The sequence below is a fragment of the Acipenser ruthenus genome, chromosome 59, assembly GCF_902713425.1.
Source record: "Acipenser ruthenus chromosome 59, fAciRut3.2 maternal haplotype, whole genome shotgun sequence".
Lineage (NCBI taxonomy): Eukaryota > Metazoa > Chordata > Actinopteri > Acipenseriformes > Acipenseridae > Acipenser > Acipenser ruthenus.
In genome coordinates this window covers 2,329,542-2,345,636 of record NC_081247.1, presented here as the reverse complement: position 1 = coordinate 2,345,636, position 16,095 = coordinate 2,329,542, and the positions used below count along the sequence as shown (strand labels likewise).

The following is a 16,095-nucleotide window of genomic DNA, read 5'->3' as shown; positions in this document are numbered from 1 at the left end:
AAGTTTCAGCTCTTTCCATAGATGTTCGATAGGATTCAGATCAGGACTCATAGAAGGCCACTTCAGAATAGTCCAATGTATCAATGAAAAGTAGGCCTAATAGCAGAACAGAAATTAATTTTCTCACCATGCTTTGTGCTTCTTAAAGGTTGGGGGGGTTGCTGGGGGTGTGGTGAGAAAATTAATTTCTGTTCTCCACACTGCAAGTTTCAGCTCTTTCCATAGATGTTCGATAGGATTCAGATCAGGACTCATAGAAGGCCACTTCAGAATACCTGTGCACACAAACTACGCGGCAGATATTCAAACAAACATTTTTTATTCTGAACCTTGTCTAGCTTAAATATCGTTAACCGATGCTAGCCTATAAATAACAGGCCTTTTTATTTAACCAGCAAACGACCAGGTTTATTTTTAATACAACTACAAAAAAAACCCAAAACAAAACAAAAAAAAAACACATAGTTTTCCTTTTGTTTACTAGCCCTGCCCCAGGTAAGTACTATCTATATTTAATTTGTTAACTTACTTATTAATTAAAGCGAGGCATTTGAAATCCGCACAGTGCTTTAAAATGTCAAGCACACCTTTGTCTTGAATCTAAACATGTTTTAATTACGCTTTTTTATGTACACTATACAAGCCTATGAAAGTTTGTATCGGGAAGTTTGTCCGTGTGTTTTTATAGTGATGAGCTTCTTCATTACAGAAAGCATGGTACAGCGCAGGGAAGCATTCAAAAACACAGAGAGGTGTGGTTATATAAAAAAAATGAATGCATGATATATAACGAAAGCAAGGGGAATCCTGTGAAAATGTACCGGGGTAAACTTGTATAAGTAAACTGTAATAGGTCTGTTTCCTAGGCTCGATGCTACAGGCTAATATACCCGAGTAAAGTGCATGATCTAGCCTCACACTTGATTACCAAGTGCCTCGGAGAAGGTCCTGTGTTGACCGATCAGCGGCATTTAGTTACAGCGCTCCTGTGGCATGTAATAGACTGCAGCAGAGTATCAGGGATATGATAGCGCATCAGTAAAATACCTTGTTAAATTCCCCCTTCATTTTCCTTGAGTGTAAGGTTGTTGCAGAAAACATATTACCGTCAATAACCTAGCTGTATCCTTCCGTTTTATAGTTAAATTTAATACTTAAGGTGTTTAATGTAACCAGCTCTGATACATAACACGAATCAATCAGCGAAACACAGACTAATAACTTAGACAGGGTGTGTTTGGAACTTTGGCTTGAAGAAGTATTTATTAAATAAATCCATTCATTAATGTGTTGATTTCAAAACAAGAAAAGCTGCCTGTCCCTCACTTTTACAACTGAGCACCAATCAAAAGCAATTCACTTCTGCACTGAGGGTTTTAAAAGCAACTGGGAGATTTAAAACCCTGTAGCAAACCTTTGTATATACCTCTCTGTGCTTTACAATGCTTCCCTATGCTTTACCAGACCTCTCTGTGCTTTACAATGCTTCCCTATGCTTTACCAGACCTCTCTGTGCTTTACAATGCTTCCCTATGCTTTACCAGACCTCTCTGTGCTTTACAATGCTTCCCTATGCTTTACCAGACCTCTCTGTGCTTTACAATGCTTCCCTATGCTTTACCACGCCTCTCTGTCCTTTACAATGCTTCCCTATGCTTTACCAGACCTCTCTGTGCTTTACAATGCTTCCCTATGCTTTACCAGACCTCTCTGTGCTTTACTATGCTTCCCTATGCTTTACCACACCTCTCTGTGCTTTACACTGGGCAGCAGTTTGGAGTAGTGGTTAGGGCTCTGGACTCTTGACCGGAGGGTCGTGGGTTCAATCCCCAGTGGGGGACACTGCTGCTGTACCCTTGAGCAAGGTACTTTACCTAGATTGCTCCAGTAAAAACCCAACTGTATAAATGGGTAATTGCATGTAAAAATAATGTGATATCTTGTAAGTCGCCTTGGATAAGGGCGTCTGCTAAGAAATAAATTATTATTTATTATTATAATGTTTCCCTATGCTTTACCATGCCTCTCTGTGCTTTACAATGCTTCCCTATGCTTTACCAGACCTCTCTGTGCTTTACAATGCTTCCCTATGCTTTACCATGCCTCTCTGTGCTTTACAATGCTTCCCTATGCTTTACCAGACCTCTCTGTGCTTTACAATGCTTGTCTATGATTTACCATGCCTCTCTGTGCTTCATAATGCTTGTCTATGCTTTACCATACCTCTGTGCTTTATAATGCTTGTCTATGCTTTACCATACTCTGTGCTTTACAATGCTACATTATACTTTACCATCCCTCTCTGTGCTTTCAAATGCTTCCCTATGCTTTACCAGACCTCTCTGTGCTTTACAATGCTTCCCTATGCTTTACCAGACCTCTGTGCTTTACAATGCTTCCGTATGCTTTACCACACCTCTCTGTGCTTTACAATGCTTCCCTATGCTTTACCAGACCTCTCTATGCTTACAATACTTCCCTATGCTTTACCACACCTCTCTGTGCTTTACAATGCTTCCCTATGCTTTACCAGACATCTCTGTGCTTTACAATGCTTCCCTATGCTTTACCAGACCTCTCTGTGCTTTACAATGCTACATTATACTTTACCAGACCTCTCTGTGCTTTCAAATGCTTTCCTATGCTTTACCATCCCTCTCTGTGCTTTCAAATGCTTCCCTATGCTTTACCACACCTCACTGTGCTTTACAATGCTTCCCTATGCTTTACCACACCTCTCTGTGCTTTACAATGCTTCCCTATGCTTTACCACACCTCTCTGTGCTTTACAATGCTTCCCTATGCTTTACCAGACCTCTCTGTGCTTTACAATGCTTCCCTATGCTTTACCACACCTCTCTGTGCTTTACAATGCTTCCCTATGCTTTACCAGACCTCTCTGTGCTTTACAATGCTTCCCTATGCTTTACCACACCTCTCTGTGCTTTACAATGCTTCCCTATGCTTTACCACACCTCTCTGTGCTTTACAATGCTTCCCTATGCTTTACCACACCTCTCTGTGCTTTACAATGCTTCCCTATGCTTTACCAGACCTCTCTGTGCTTTACAATGCTTCCCTATGCTTTACCACACCTCTCTGTGCTTTACAATGCTTCCCTATGCTTTACCACACCTCTCTGTGCTTTACAATGCTTCCCTATGCTTTACCATGATTTCGCTGATTTGTTTAATCTAAGTACACCTAAGTTTTATTTCGGTGGGAGTTCTATCACACTGCACACCTGTGTAATTCTGCTCAAGATAGAGTATTTTATCTACAGTAACAACCGATAAAATACGTTTTTTATCGCACTTGGCTTCATTCCATTTCAAATATATACATATATATGTATCTCTGTGCACTGCAGGCTCACAGACATTCGTTCTTGGATCAAGCAGCAATGAAGCTCTTTCTAGTCCTCACAGCGTTTCTCTCTGTGTGTTGGGCTCAATATAACCCCAACACACAGCCTGGGAGAACATCCATCGTTCACCTGTTTGAGTGGCGCTGGGCTGACATCGCGGCAGAGTGTGAGCGCTATCTCGCACCCAATGGGTTTGGAGGCGTTCAGGTGAGCAGCTCTTTCATTATGTTCTGCTCAGAATTATTCAGAATGATACTGACCCACTTTAGTTTAACAATTCATTTAGAAATTGTTATTTGCCCTTATAAAAGGTTATCGCTGTATTTTTGCACTGTATTTTTGCACAGTATTTTTGCACAGTATTTTTGCCTCCATGCTTTTCCCCTGGTTATACTCCTGCATTTACCATAGGTTACCCTGCTTTGCCATGTTTATAGATATGCTTTCCATACCTCACTATTCTTTACAAAGCTTGGCTATGCTTTACCATGCATTCACTGTGCTGTATGGCACTTTGCTGTGCTTTTCTGTGGGAAACTTATCTAAGAGAATTATGTATATGTGCCCCATTGACATGAAATCTAATTCAAACTCAGCAGTCTTCTTAATAATAATTACATTCAGAAGTATTTCTGTATGTACAGTAAATCAGTCCTGTAATATTTTGTTTCGTCCGGCTAGATTTCACCTCCCAGTGAAAGTGTGGTGTTGTCCAATCCTTACCGGCCCTGGTGGGAGAGGTATCAGCCAATCAGCTACAACCTGTGCTCGAGATCGGGGACAGCCAGCGAGCTGAAGGACATGGTGACGCGCTGCAACAACGTCGGGGTAAGAGAGTCCAGCTGGACGTCCCATTCTGTTTCACTAACACTTTACATTGTGTGTCTAATTACTGTGTGGTTACATAGCAGTGACTTAGTATAGTCATGTGTACTTACACATATTACAATGTCATTATGCATAGTTATAATGCACTTAATGTGTAAATCTTTTTGCACAATATAACAATAACCCTAACCCTTTTCTGATACAATTGTGTACTTACATATATCGTGCAAAGAGATTGACGCATTAAGTACATTGTAACTATGCATAATAACATTTTAATTACATGTAAGTACACATTAATGTACTACAGTGGAATGTCGCATATCCAACCGTCACATAACCGCCCTGATCAATTAACCGCCTCGCTAAATAAATAAATAAATAAATAAATAAATAAATAAATAAATATTAAAATTAGGCTATGAGAGTAATGGTATTGGCAGCAAGTGCAGCGTCCGCGATGGAAAATTAACGGAAGTAATGTTAAAACTTTACAATGCATTAGTAAGACCTCACCTAGAATATTGTGTTCAGTTCTGGTCACCTCGTTACAAAAAGGATATTGTTGCTCTAGAAAGCGTGCAAAGAAGAGCAACCAGAATTATCCCGGGTTTAAAAGGCATGTCGTATGCAGACAGGCTAAAAGAATTGAATCTATTCAGTCTTGAACAAAGAAGACTACGCAGCGATCTGATTCAAGCATTCAAAATCCTAAAAGGTATGACAATGTCGACCCAGGGGACTTTTTTCACCTGAAAAAAGAAACAAGGACCAGGGGTCACAAATGGAGATTAGATAAAGGGGCATTCAGAACAGAAAATAGGAGGCACTTTTTTACACAGAGAATTGTGAGGGTCTGGAACCAACTCCCCAGTAATGCTGTTGAAGCCGACACCCTGGGATCCTTCAAGAAGCTGCTTGATGAGATTCTGGGATCAATAAGCTACTAACAACCAAACGAGCAAGATGGGCTGAATGGCCTCCTCTCGTTTGTAAACTTTCTTATGTTCTTATGTTCTTCTTATGTTCTAAAGAAAGCGTTATAGCAATCAGCCTTTTGGTGCGTTCCCCTTTAAGAGAGACGGGCTGTGTGCGTGTGTCAGTCAGCTGTGTGTAGCGGTGACGTTTCAATACACCAGTTAAGAAAGAAGTAATCAGATGCAGGTTACTGTACATTTACCGTTTGTTTTGTATTTTTTTTAAGCTTTGCGTGGAGATGGCTTATAGTAAACCGCACAGCAACACTGTGTATTGTAGCCTAATTAATCTCGTTTACGTTTGCTTACTTTTAAAGCAAATCATTTCCCCGTGTTTAAAGCAGTTTGAATGTTTTTGTTCACTAACCTATTTATGCATGTGTAAATGTCATTTTCTATTGATGTTGGCAAATCTGACTTTTCCCTGTATCCGCCTATACCCCAGTCCACAGGGGGTCGGATATGCGACGTTGTACTGTACTATGTAACTAATATGTAAATACGTAGGAATTAGAGACACAATGGAAAGTGTGACTTTGTTTTCCTTGTTTGTTTAGAGGTTTCTGGATTGGATTGTAAAACAGTATATTCCAATCAAATCATCTAGTCCAGGTGTCCTGCCCGCTTTATAACAATCACTTACACTGTTTTCACACTGGAGCTGCACCAAGCGGTTATTCGATTATTGAGCTCGTTTTCAAGCAGCACGTGATCATTCCTGATGTACGCTTCAAACACGGAGGAAAGCCTTCGTGGTGCTGCACTTATAACTGCACTCGAACTTCGAAGTGAAAGCACAATAATAGAGTCGTGTGCATGAGGGAGTGGGTTCACCCCATCAGCACCTGATTTCTGTGGAGCGCAACATCCTTTTTTTTTTTTTTTTTGCTTTTTATACTAAGTTTTCAAAAAAAAATCACATGACCCGTTGCCAGAGTGTAGATTCACACTGATTTAGGCAGAAGACATAAAAGAAAAATGGGGATCACTCCATTCATTTCAAAAGGGATTTACGGTGACCCAAAAATCATGCCCAAATATATTATTATTATTTATTTCTTAGCAGATGCCCTTATCCAGGGCGACTTACAGTCGTAAACAAAAATACATTTCAAGAATCACAGTACAAGTATTAATACAATTAAGAGCAAGATAAATACAATGACTTTGGTTCAAGCAAGTACAAGTGTGACAAAATATGATTCAGTAACGGAGCAGATAACAGTGTCAGTGATAGTTACATCAGGATATAATTAAATACAAAATACTACAGATTAAATAACACTTGACAGATTACAGTACTCTACAGGATTAAATGCAGTAAAATAGGGAGCAGATAAGAGCAAGTAAAGTGCATTTAAGGAAGAGTGATAAGTGTCCAGATGGAAAAGAGGAGTTTCTACAGGTGCTGTCTGAAGAGGTGTGTCTTGAGGAAGTGCCGGAAGGTGGTCAGGGACTGGGCAGTCCTGACATCTGTAGGAAGGTCATTCCACCACTGCGGGGCGAGGGTGGAGAAGGAGCGGGCTCTGGAGGCAGGGGAGCGTAGAGGAGGTAGAGCTAGTCTTCTAGTGCAGGAGGAGCGGAGAGGTCGAGTGGGGGTGTAGGGAGAGATGAGGTAGCTGGGTGCAGTCTGGTCAAGGCATCTGTAGGCTAGTACAAGAGTCTTGACCCGCAACTGACCCTTGGGGGACTCCTGTTGAGAGAGGGCAAGGTGTGGAGGTTGCTCCACGCCAGGTTACCTGGTAAGTGCGGTTGGAGATTCCCAGGTCAGTGAGAGAGGATAGTAGAATAGAGTGATCGACAGTGTCAAAGGCAGCAGAGAGGTTGAGGAGAATTAGGACAGAGGAGAGAGAGGCAGCTCGGGCAGAGTTTAGTGAGTTAGTGACAGACAGGAGGGTGGTTTCAGTGGAGTGAGCAGACCGGAAGCCAGATTGGAGAGGGTCGAGCAGAGAGTGGTTGGACAGTAAAGAAGAGAGCTGGCGGTGTACAGTCCGCTCAAGGTTTTGGAAAGGAAGGGTAGGAGGGAAACAGGACGGTAGCTCTGGAGGGAGGTGGGGTCGAGGGTAGGTTTTTTGAGGAGGGGAGTGATAGAGGCTTGTTTGAAGGCAGAGGGGAAGAGAAAATATAGCCAGTTTGTAGAGGAGCTTTTACTATATATGTAAGCATGTTTTTATTTACATTTGGCAGGGATGGGGTTAAAAGCAAAATTAATTGCAGAATGTGGCCAGGCTGTAATTGATTTATTGATTGCCAATTAGGCCTGGCCACATGGTATAAAAGCTGGGAGAGAGCTACGGGCTTTGGTGGAAGTAAGGACTGGGAGCAGCAGGTTGTGCTCCCCGTAGCTGCAATGAGATCACCTTTGCTGCGGTGCTAATCTATTTTGTTTTTTGGTCCGTGCAATTCCTGCCGCTAGCCAACCTTGACCACGCCCCTCTGTTCTCAGGTCCGAATCTATGTGGACGCTGTCATCAATCACATGAGTGGCGCTACGGCAGGATCGGGGACTCACTCCTCCTGCGGGACTTTCTTCAACGCCGCAGCCAGAAGCTTCCCCTCCGTGCCCTACTCCGCGGTGGACTTTAATGACGGGAAGTGCAGGACTTACAGCGGTGACATCGAGAACTACAATGATATCTACCAGGTGGGAGTTTACGCATCGCTCCTTACTGTACTCCATTAAACCTCTGGGATAATTACCACAGCTGTGTGTTTCTAACTGGGTGGCTGCCTCTAATCGTGTTGAGAGTGGGTTTCATTCTCTTGCACTCTTTTCTGTGTCGGGGGCCTACATCAGGAGAATGAAATACCCTCTCAACATGATTAGCCACTGAACTCTGAATAACATACACAGGATGTCACAGTTAAAATCCCAGTAGAACTGGACAGTTGATAATAGTGGGTCATTGTTGTTATTTTTTTAATTGTTAAATTTTTGTTCTTGGCAGGTGAGGGACTGTCGTCTCGTTAGTCTGCTGGATCTTGCCCTGGAGAAGGAATACGTTCGGGGGAAGGCGGCAGATTATTTGAACAGCCTCATTGACATTGGTGTGGCGGGCTTCAGAGTGGACGCTTGTAAACACATGTGGCCTGGCGATCTGAACGCTGTCTACTCCAGAATTAAACCCCTCAACACAAAGTGGTTCCCCAGCGGCTCCAAGGCCTTTATCTACCAGGAGGTGCGTTTCAAGTGTTGAAGTGCTGTGTTCTTTTTCAAAACCTGCTCTCCCCTTATAAATTTTCACTGTGGTATTTTTACAGTTTTCCCACAGTGCTTTTCTCATTGCTTATATTATGCATTTACCATAGTTGACCATGATTTGTTTTGTAATCTGCTTTACCATACTTCCCTGTGACTTTTTACGAACATAAGAACATAAGAAAGTTTACAAACGAGAGGAGGCCATTCAGCCCATCTTGCTCGTTTGGTTGTTAGCAGCTTATCGATCCCAGAATCTCATCAAGCAGCTTCTTGAAGGATCCCAGGGTGTCAGCTTCAACAACATTACTGGGGAGTTTGCTTTCACTGTGCTTTATTACTTTACTATGCCTTTGGTTCTTGAATGAAAAATAAGCTTTTTTAATGGATGCACACTCTCCCTGTCTCGTTTAGTTTAGACTTTTAACAAAACAGTCATTAAATGAGTATTTGATCTTATTGTGCCTCATACATGTAGCGCATCAGGACCATGCTGTGTATTGTGACAGTAGAGTCCCCTTACACCCCTACTCTCTACTGTTCAGAATGACCCTCTAAACTGGACACTTTCCATTTTAAAGAGCGATATCAATGTGCTGCTGTCTCCCAGGTCATCGATCTCGGAGGAGAGGGGATTAAGGCCAGCGAGTACTTTGGACTGGGCCGGGTCACGGAGTTTAAGTACAGCGCGAAAGTAGGAATCGTCTTCCGCAAGTGGAACGGGGAGAAATTGGCTTACTTGCGGTGAGATTGGCTGAATTTATTAAAACACAACCTTTCAGAGATGGACCTTCTATTTTCCTTGTACCTGATAGAGCTGCACGAAGCGATTATTGGGATCGCGCTCTCTACAGAAATCGGGTGCTGATGGTCAGGTGAGGGTCATTGGTGTCGATCGGGCTGATTTTCCATTCAGAGTGAAGAAACAGCTGCTTATGTTTGTGTGGATCGCTGTTCTCCACAGAGTCCAAGAAAAGCAGCAACCATCCAAACTCAAGCAGCTGGATGGTAAATTAGCCCGAGTGACATCAATGACCCTCACCTGATTGTCAGCACCTTTCTATGGATGGCTCAATCTTCATAATCCAATAATCAAATAGCAGCGCTGATCCTATCAATATCAGCGTCTAGTGCTATATATTATAAAGACATTTCAGAGGGCTGGGTCGCATCAATATCAGGGTCTAGTGCTGTATATTATAAAGACATTTCAGAGGGCTGGATCGCATCAATATCAGCTTCTAGTGCTATATATTATAAAGACATTTCAGAGGGCTGGGTCGCATCAATGTCAGGGTCTAGTGCTATATCTTATAAAGACATTTCAGAGGGCTGGATCGCATCAATATCAGGGTCTAGTGCTGTATATTATAAAGACATTTCAGGTGGCTGTATCACATCACTATCAGGCTCTGCTATATATTGTAAAGACATTTTAGATGGTTCTATCGCCTCAATATTAATAAATGTACATACCTGCTCTCTACAGCCTTAATCTGGAGAGCGATACAGGGATACAGCACAGCAATGCAATACTCATTGAGATACAGCACAGCAATGCAATACTCATTGAGATACAGCACAGCAATGCAATACTCATTGAGATACAGCACAGCAATGCAATACTCATTGAGATACAGCACAGCAATGCAATACTCATTGAGATACAGCACAGCAATGCAATACTCATTGAGATACAGCACAGCAATGCAATACTCACTGAGATACAGCACAGCAATGCAATACTCGCTGAGATACAGCACAGCAATGCAGTACTCATTGAGATACAGCACAGCAATGCAATACTCATTGAGATACATTGGAATTTTTAATTTGAAAATGTATTATCAGGGGAAATGTATCATCCTATTTGAATTATTTATTTTAGAATAACTAATGTATCTATTGTCACTGCTTTTTAAAGTAAGATTTAAACACTTTTTATCATTTACGAATGTAATTTAAAGGGTATATTATCCTCACATCTCTTTTGTATGCAATTCATGTAAAGAGCATGTAAGAAATAAAGATTGATTGATTGATTGATTGATTGATTGATTGATTGATTATGGTTTGAGAGGAAGAAGGCTTACCCAGTTATGGTTTTACTCTGCCGGTTTGCTACAGCGTTTAATTTTTTTTTCTTCCAATTTTTAAAAAAAATTTTAGGAATTGGGGTGAGGGCTGGGCGTTCATGCCCTCTGACAGAGCCCTGGTGTTCGTGGATAATCATGACAACCAGAGGGGCCACGGACCTGGAGGGAACTCTGTCCTCACATTCTGGGACTCCAGGTAGAGAATACCTCCTCAGGGGCTTAAAACACTTTGTGCTGTATTACTTTTAGTTGTGTGCCTTCTCTAGGGATGGCAATGTGACTCCCATTGTATAGCAGTTTCATCCATTCCAGTTTTTACTACAAGCTTGATTAGCCCCACTGTGTACAGGTAACAAGCTCAGGTGTGTCTAACCAGGATTGGATCAAACTGCTATGCAATGGGCATCTTATTTCTATCCCTGCAGTGTATACAGAGCTCTGCCTACCACGTAAACCACTCCGTTAGTTTGGTACCGTGCTTCCACTGGCTTTATTACACTTTGCTGTGCTTCTACTTTTATAAGCGTTAGTCTACCATGTTTCTCATATGCTTCACCATACCTTTCTGTGCTTTACCATGTTTTCCCTGTGCTTTATTACACTTTTTACTGTGGGGCACTTTTCCTGGCTTTTTCCTTTTACTTTTCTACTTTAGTTTTGTGCCTTATTTGTAGTTGTTTCAATGGTGCAAGATGCGAAACCACTAAACCGATTTCATCATGACGTAAGCCAGATTGAAACAAGGGCTAGTCGGTGCATCCAGCTCCTCATTCAGAAAAACGCTTCACTGACTTGAACTCTTGAAATCTCCTGCAGGCTGTACAAAATGGCATCTGGCTTCATGCTGGCTCACCCCTATGGAGTGACTCGAGTGATGTCAAGTTTCCGTTGGCCAAGATACATAGAGAATGGGAAGGTGGGTCTGCACAGGGTTGTGAAGGCATGGAAGTTGCCTGCATTCCTGTTTCCTGTAGTCTTCCAGAACCCCTTGCATCGTTTTTGCGTTACCTTTGCTGTGTCTGTGTTGTCCTCATCGCAGTGTTATATTTTTAAGAACAGAAGAACATAAGAAAGTTTACAAACGAAGATGAGGCCATACTGCCCATCTTGCTCGTTTGGTTGTTAGTAGCTTATTGATCCCAGAATCTCATCAAGCAGCTTCTTGAAGGATCCCAGGGTGTCAGCTTCAACAACATTACTGGGGAGTTGGTTCCAGACCTTTTGATATTCTCAATAACTTCTGCTAAATATTGTTAATACCAAGTTATGACAATTCCCTTATAAACGTTTCCCAGAGTAAAAGCAAAGTGAAATCATGGTTAAGCAAAGGTAATAGCCCAACACACCTACATGTCATTGTAGTCATCAAAGTGGAGAGACTTTCAGCAGGTCCAAAAGTATCTGTTATCCATTTAAAAATAACCTGCACATAAAATAAACAATTGGTTAAGACATATCAGGACTTAGAAATGCCACTAAATTAAATTTGATTCAATTTTGTTTAGTTAACCGTTTCAATGATTTCCCAGAATATATCTTTTTAAATAATTAATGAATTATTTTAAATAATAAATGAACATTTAAGCTAAAATGTTAACCTCATAGCTAACTACGGCCGTGGGTTGAAATCCTTAAGGCCAATGTACATAGTCTGAAGTGGAGCTCAGCACTGCTGTACATCTTTACGTTTAAGTGGAGATCAGATCCAAATGGTGTTCAATGTAAGAATTGTAATTATTTTACTCGTCTCTGTTGCTTTTAAAACAAATGAAATTATATACACACAACTTGTGAAATTCAATACATTACCTGTGACATTGCTGTGCTTTACCATGCTCTCACTGTATTACACTTGGCTGTGCTTTACCATGCTTTCACTGTGTTACACTTGGCTGTGCTTTACCATGCTTTCACTGTATTACACTTGCTGTGCTTTACCATGCTTTCACTGTGTTACACTTGGCTGTGCTTTACCATGCTTTCACTGTATTACACTTGACTGTGCTTTACCATGCTTTCACTGTATTACACTTGGCTGTGCTTTACCATGCTTTCACTGTATTACACTTGGCTGTGCTTTACCATGCTTTCACTGCATTACACTTGCTGTGCTTTACCATGCTTTCACTGCATTACACTTGGCTGTGCTTTACCATGCTTTCACTGTATTACACTTGACTGTGCTTTACCATGCTTTCACTGTGTTACACTTGGCTGTGCTTTACCATGCTCTCACTGTATTACACTTGGCTGTGCTTTACCATGCTTTCACTGTATTACACTTGCTGTGCTTTACCATGCTCTCACTGTATTACACTTGCTGTGCTTTACCATGCTTTCACTGTATTACACTTGGCTGTGCTTTACCATGCTTTCACTGTATTACACTTGCTGTGCTTTACCATGCTTTCACTGTATTATACTTGACTGTGCTTTACCATGCTTTCACTGTATTACACTTGGCTGTGCTTTACCATGCTTTCACTGTATTACACTTGCTGTGCTTTACCATGCTTTCACTGTATTACACTTGACTGTGCTTTACCATGCTCTCACTGTGTTACACTTGGCTGTGCTTTACCATGCTTTCACTGCATTACACTTGGCTGTGCTTTACCATGCTTTCACTGTATTACACTTGGCTGTGCTTTACCATGCTCTCACTGTGTTACACTTGGCTGTGCTTTACCATGCTTTCACTGTATTACACTTGCTGTGCTTTACCATGCTTTCACTGTATTACACTTGACTGTGCTTTACCATGCTCTCACTGTGTTACACTTGGCTGTGCTTTACCATGCTTTCACTGTATTACACTTGACTGTGCTTTACCATGCTCTCACTGTGTTACACTTGGCTGTGCTTTACCATGCTTTCACTGCATTACACTTGGCTGTGCTTTACCATGCTTTCACTGTATTACACTTGCTGTGCTTTACCATGCTTTCACTGTATTACACTTGACTGTGCTTTACCATGCTCTCACTGTGTTACACTTGGCTGTGCTTTACCATGCTTTCACTGTATTACACTTGGCTGTGCTTTACCATGCTTTCACTGTATTACACTTGGCTGTGCTTTACCAGACCTCTTCTTTTTGTTAGGATAAGAATGACTGGGTTGGACCCCCAAGCTATAGTGATGGGAGCACCAAACCTGTTCCCATTAATCCAGACAGCACCTGTGGAGACGGCTGGGTTTGTGAACACAGATGGCGCCAAATCAAGTTTGTATCTCTGCTCAAAACTTTTACTGCGATTTTTAGATAGAAAAAAAGAACAATTCTACTTGATATCACTCCTTAAACTGGACTTTTAGTTTCATATTACTTCTTATACTTGACTTCTAGTTTTATAAGGGTTAGTGTACCATGTGTGTTGTATATCGTTTCATATCACTGCTTATAGTTTTTCTAGTTTCTTATAGCTTCTGCTTGACTTCTAGTTTCTTCTAGTTCTGTTTTATTCTGATGGGCTCTCTTTTCCTTCTGCCCGATTCTGAATAAACCCCTGAAATCAATCTTTTATACTGCCGTACAAGAAGGTTCTTTCGTTTTCTTTCCAGAAACATGGTTATTTTCCGGAATGTAGTGAATGGCCAGCCGTTCTCTAACTGGTGGGACAATGGAGGCAACCAGGTGGCGTTCGGGCGTGGAAACAAAGGCTTCATCGTGTTCAACAACGATGACTGGTGAGTGAGCATGACTCTTAAATGTGTGCTTGTGTACCACATTGATCTCATAAGTAAAAACCAGAGCCCTGCTGATACTCGCATTTTCCAAGTAATTACCTTTAAGTGTTTATGGCAGGTATTAAATAAATCCATTAATTAATGTGTTGATTTCAAAAGAAAAAAAAAACTGTCCTTCCCTCACCTTTACAACTGAGTACCAATCAATGGCAATTAACTTCCGCATTGAGTGTTTTAACCCTTTCATGCATGGAATATTGCTTTATATGAGAAAACGGCCATCCCAATATGAGGTCATCATGCATTTGCATCTTCCATATGTCCCCATATGAGGTTGCCATGCATGAAAGGGTTAAAAGATTTTCTCAGAACAGAAAATAGGAGGCACTTTTTTACACAGAGAACTGTGAGTGTCTGGAACCAACTCCCCAGTAATGTTATTGAAGCTGACACCCTGGGATCCTTCAAGAAGCTGCTTGATGAGATTCTGGGATCAATAAGCTACTAACAACCAAACGAGCAAGATGGGCTGAATGGCCTCCTCTTGTTTTGTAAACTTTATTTATGTTCTTTAAAGCTGATTGGAAGTGAATTTTCTCATCTATGGCGCTGACATGTTTACTACAGTACTACCGAACCAAGGCTGTAAATTGACAATGCAAATATGCTGCAAGACTAGCAAATTAAACTGTTCCTTCAACCTAACTCAAGAGCTACCGCTGTGGAAACTGGGATATGTCTTTCTTTGTGGAGTTTATTTAGAGATTATATCTAGCCCAAGACTACAATCCCACAATTCACTAGTGTAGTTTGTAAAGTGTGTTGCTCCTGCAGGAATCTGGATGTGACTCTGCAGACCGGGCTGCCAGCTGGCTTGTACTGCGACGTGATCTCGGGGCAGGAGGAAGGGGGGCGCTGCACCGGGAGCCAGATCTCCGTCGAGGGAGACGGGCGGGCTCGATTCCAGATCAGCAACACCGCCGAGGATCCCTTCATCGCCATTCACGTCAACGCCAAGCTGTGAACCACAGAGCTACCAATAAAGATTTAATCAACATGCACACAGTGTCGCTTGTCTGCTTGATGAGGGTCAGGTTTCACGTCATGGTTTGGATATCCTCGCGCCAAAGCATAATGCTTACCTTTATAAGAACATAAGAAATTCAAGAACGAGAAAAGGCCATTCGGCCCACCTGTGCTCGCTCACTTTGGTTCCAGTGTGGTCCTTTAGCACTCAGTAGAGGAAAAACAAACCCCCCTAACCAGGTTAGTAGGAGAAATGGGATGGCTAAACGGACTGCCCTTCCTCCAGGTGGCTAAAGGTCTTATTGTGGTCACAGAGAGGGTTATACAGTATTGTGCATGACAGCATCCATTCTATTCTTGAAGGATCCGAGAGTGCTTCAACAACTCTGTCCGGCAGTCTGTTCCAATGGTTCAACACCCTTTCCGTGAAAAAAGCTCCTTCTCCCCTCGGTTCTGAATATGCCCTTCTTCAGCTTCCACCCGTGGTCCCTGGTTCTGTTCTCTGTGACTTGTGAAAAATAATTCTCAGCAGTTACTTTGTTAAACCACTTGACAATTTTAAATACCTCTAATATATGACATTCCCTTCAATCCTGGAATGAACAGCATTGCTCTCCTCTGTACTCTCTCCAATGCCTCAATGTCTTTCTTATGATATGGGGACCACAACTGTACACAGTATTCTAGGTGTGGTTGTACCGGTGGATTATATAATTTTAATATAACTTCTCTAGATTTCAATTCAACTGTCTTGGCTATATAATCTTTCATAGCTTCTCCGTACTGTCTAGTTGACTTAGCGTTTCATCCACTACCCCTAACTACCCCTTTTCTTACATAGCTTCCTCTGTTTCGATTTGGCTACAATACCCAATCAAGAGTAACTAGCTGATATGTGTAATGTTTTTAATT

At 41.7% G+C, this 16,095-nt stretch overlaps 1 protein-coding gene across 1 annotated transcript; it reads left to right on the top strand.

Annotated features, from left to right (window-relative positions):
* Nucleotides 1-3,396: 3,396 nt before the first annotated feature.
* On the top strand, nt 3,397-15,211 carry LOC117410225 (pancreatic alpha-amylase-like). The gene is made up of 10 exons (XM_059018438.1): nt 3,397-3,574; nt 4,049-4,195; nt 7,619-7,816; nt 8,121-8,351; nt 8,982-9,115; nt 10,541-10,663; nt 11,284-11,383; nt 13,572-13,693; nt 14,032-14,157; nt 14,992-15,211. Exons 1-10 carry the CDS (start codon nt 3,404-3,406, stop codon nt 15,179-15,181), a joined length of 1,542 nt encoding a protein of 513 aa, XP_058874421.1. The 5' UTR covers nt 3,397-3,403; the 3' UTR covers nt 15,182-15,211.
* The last annotated feature ends 884 nt before the right edge of the window (nt 15,212-16,095 follow it).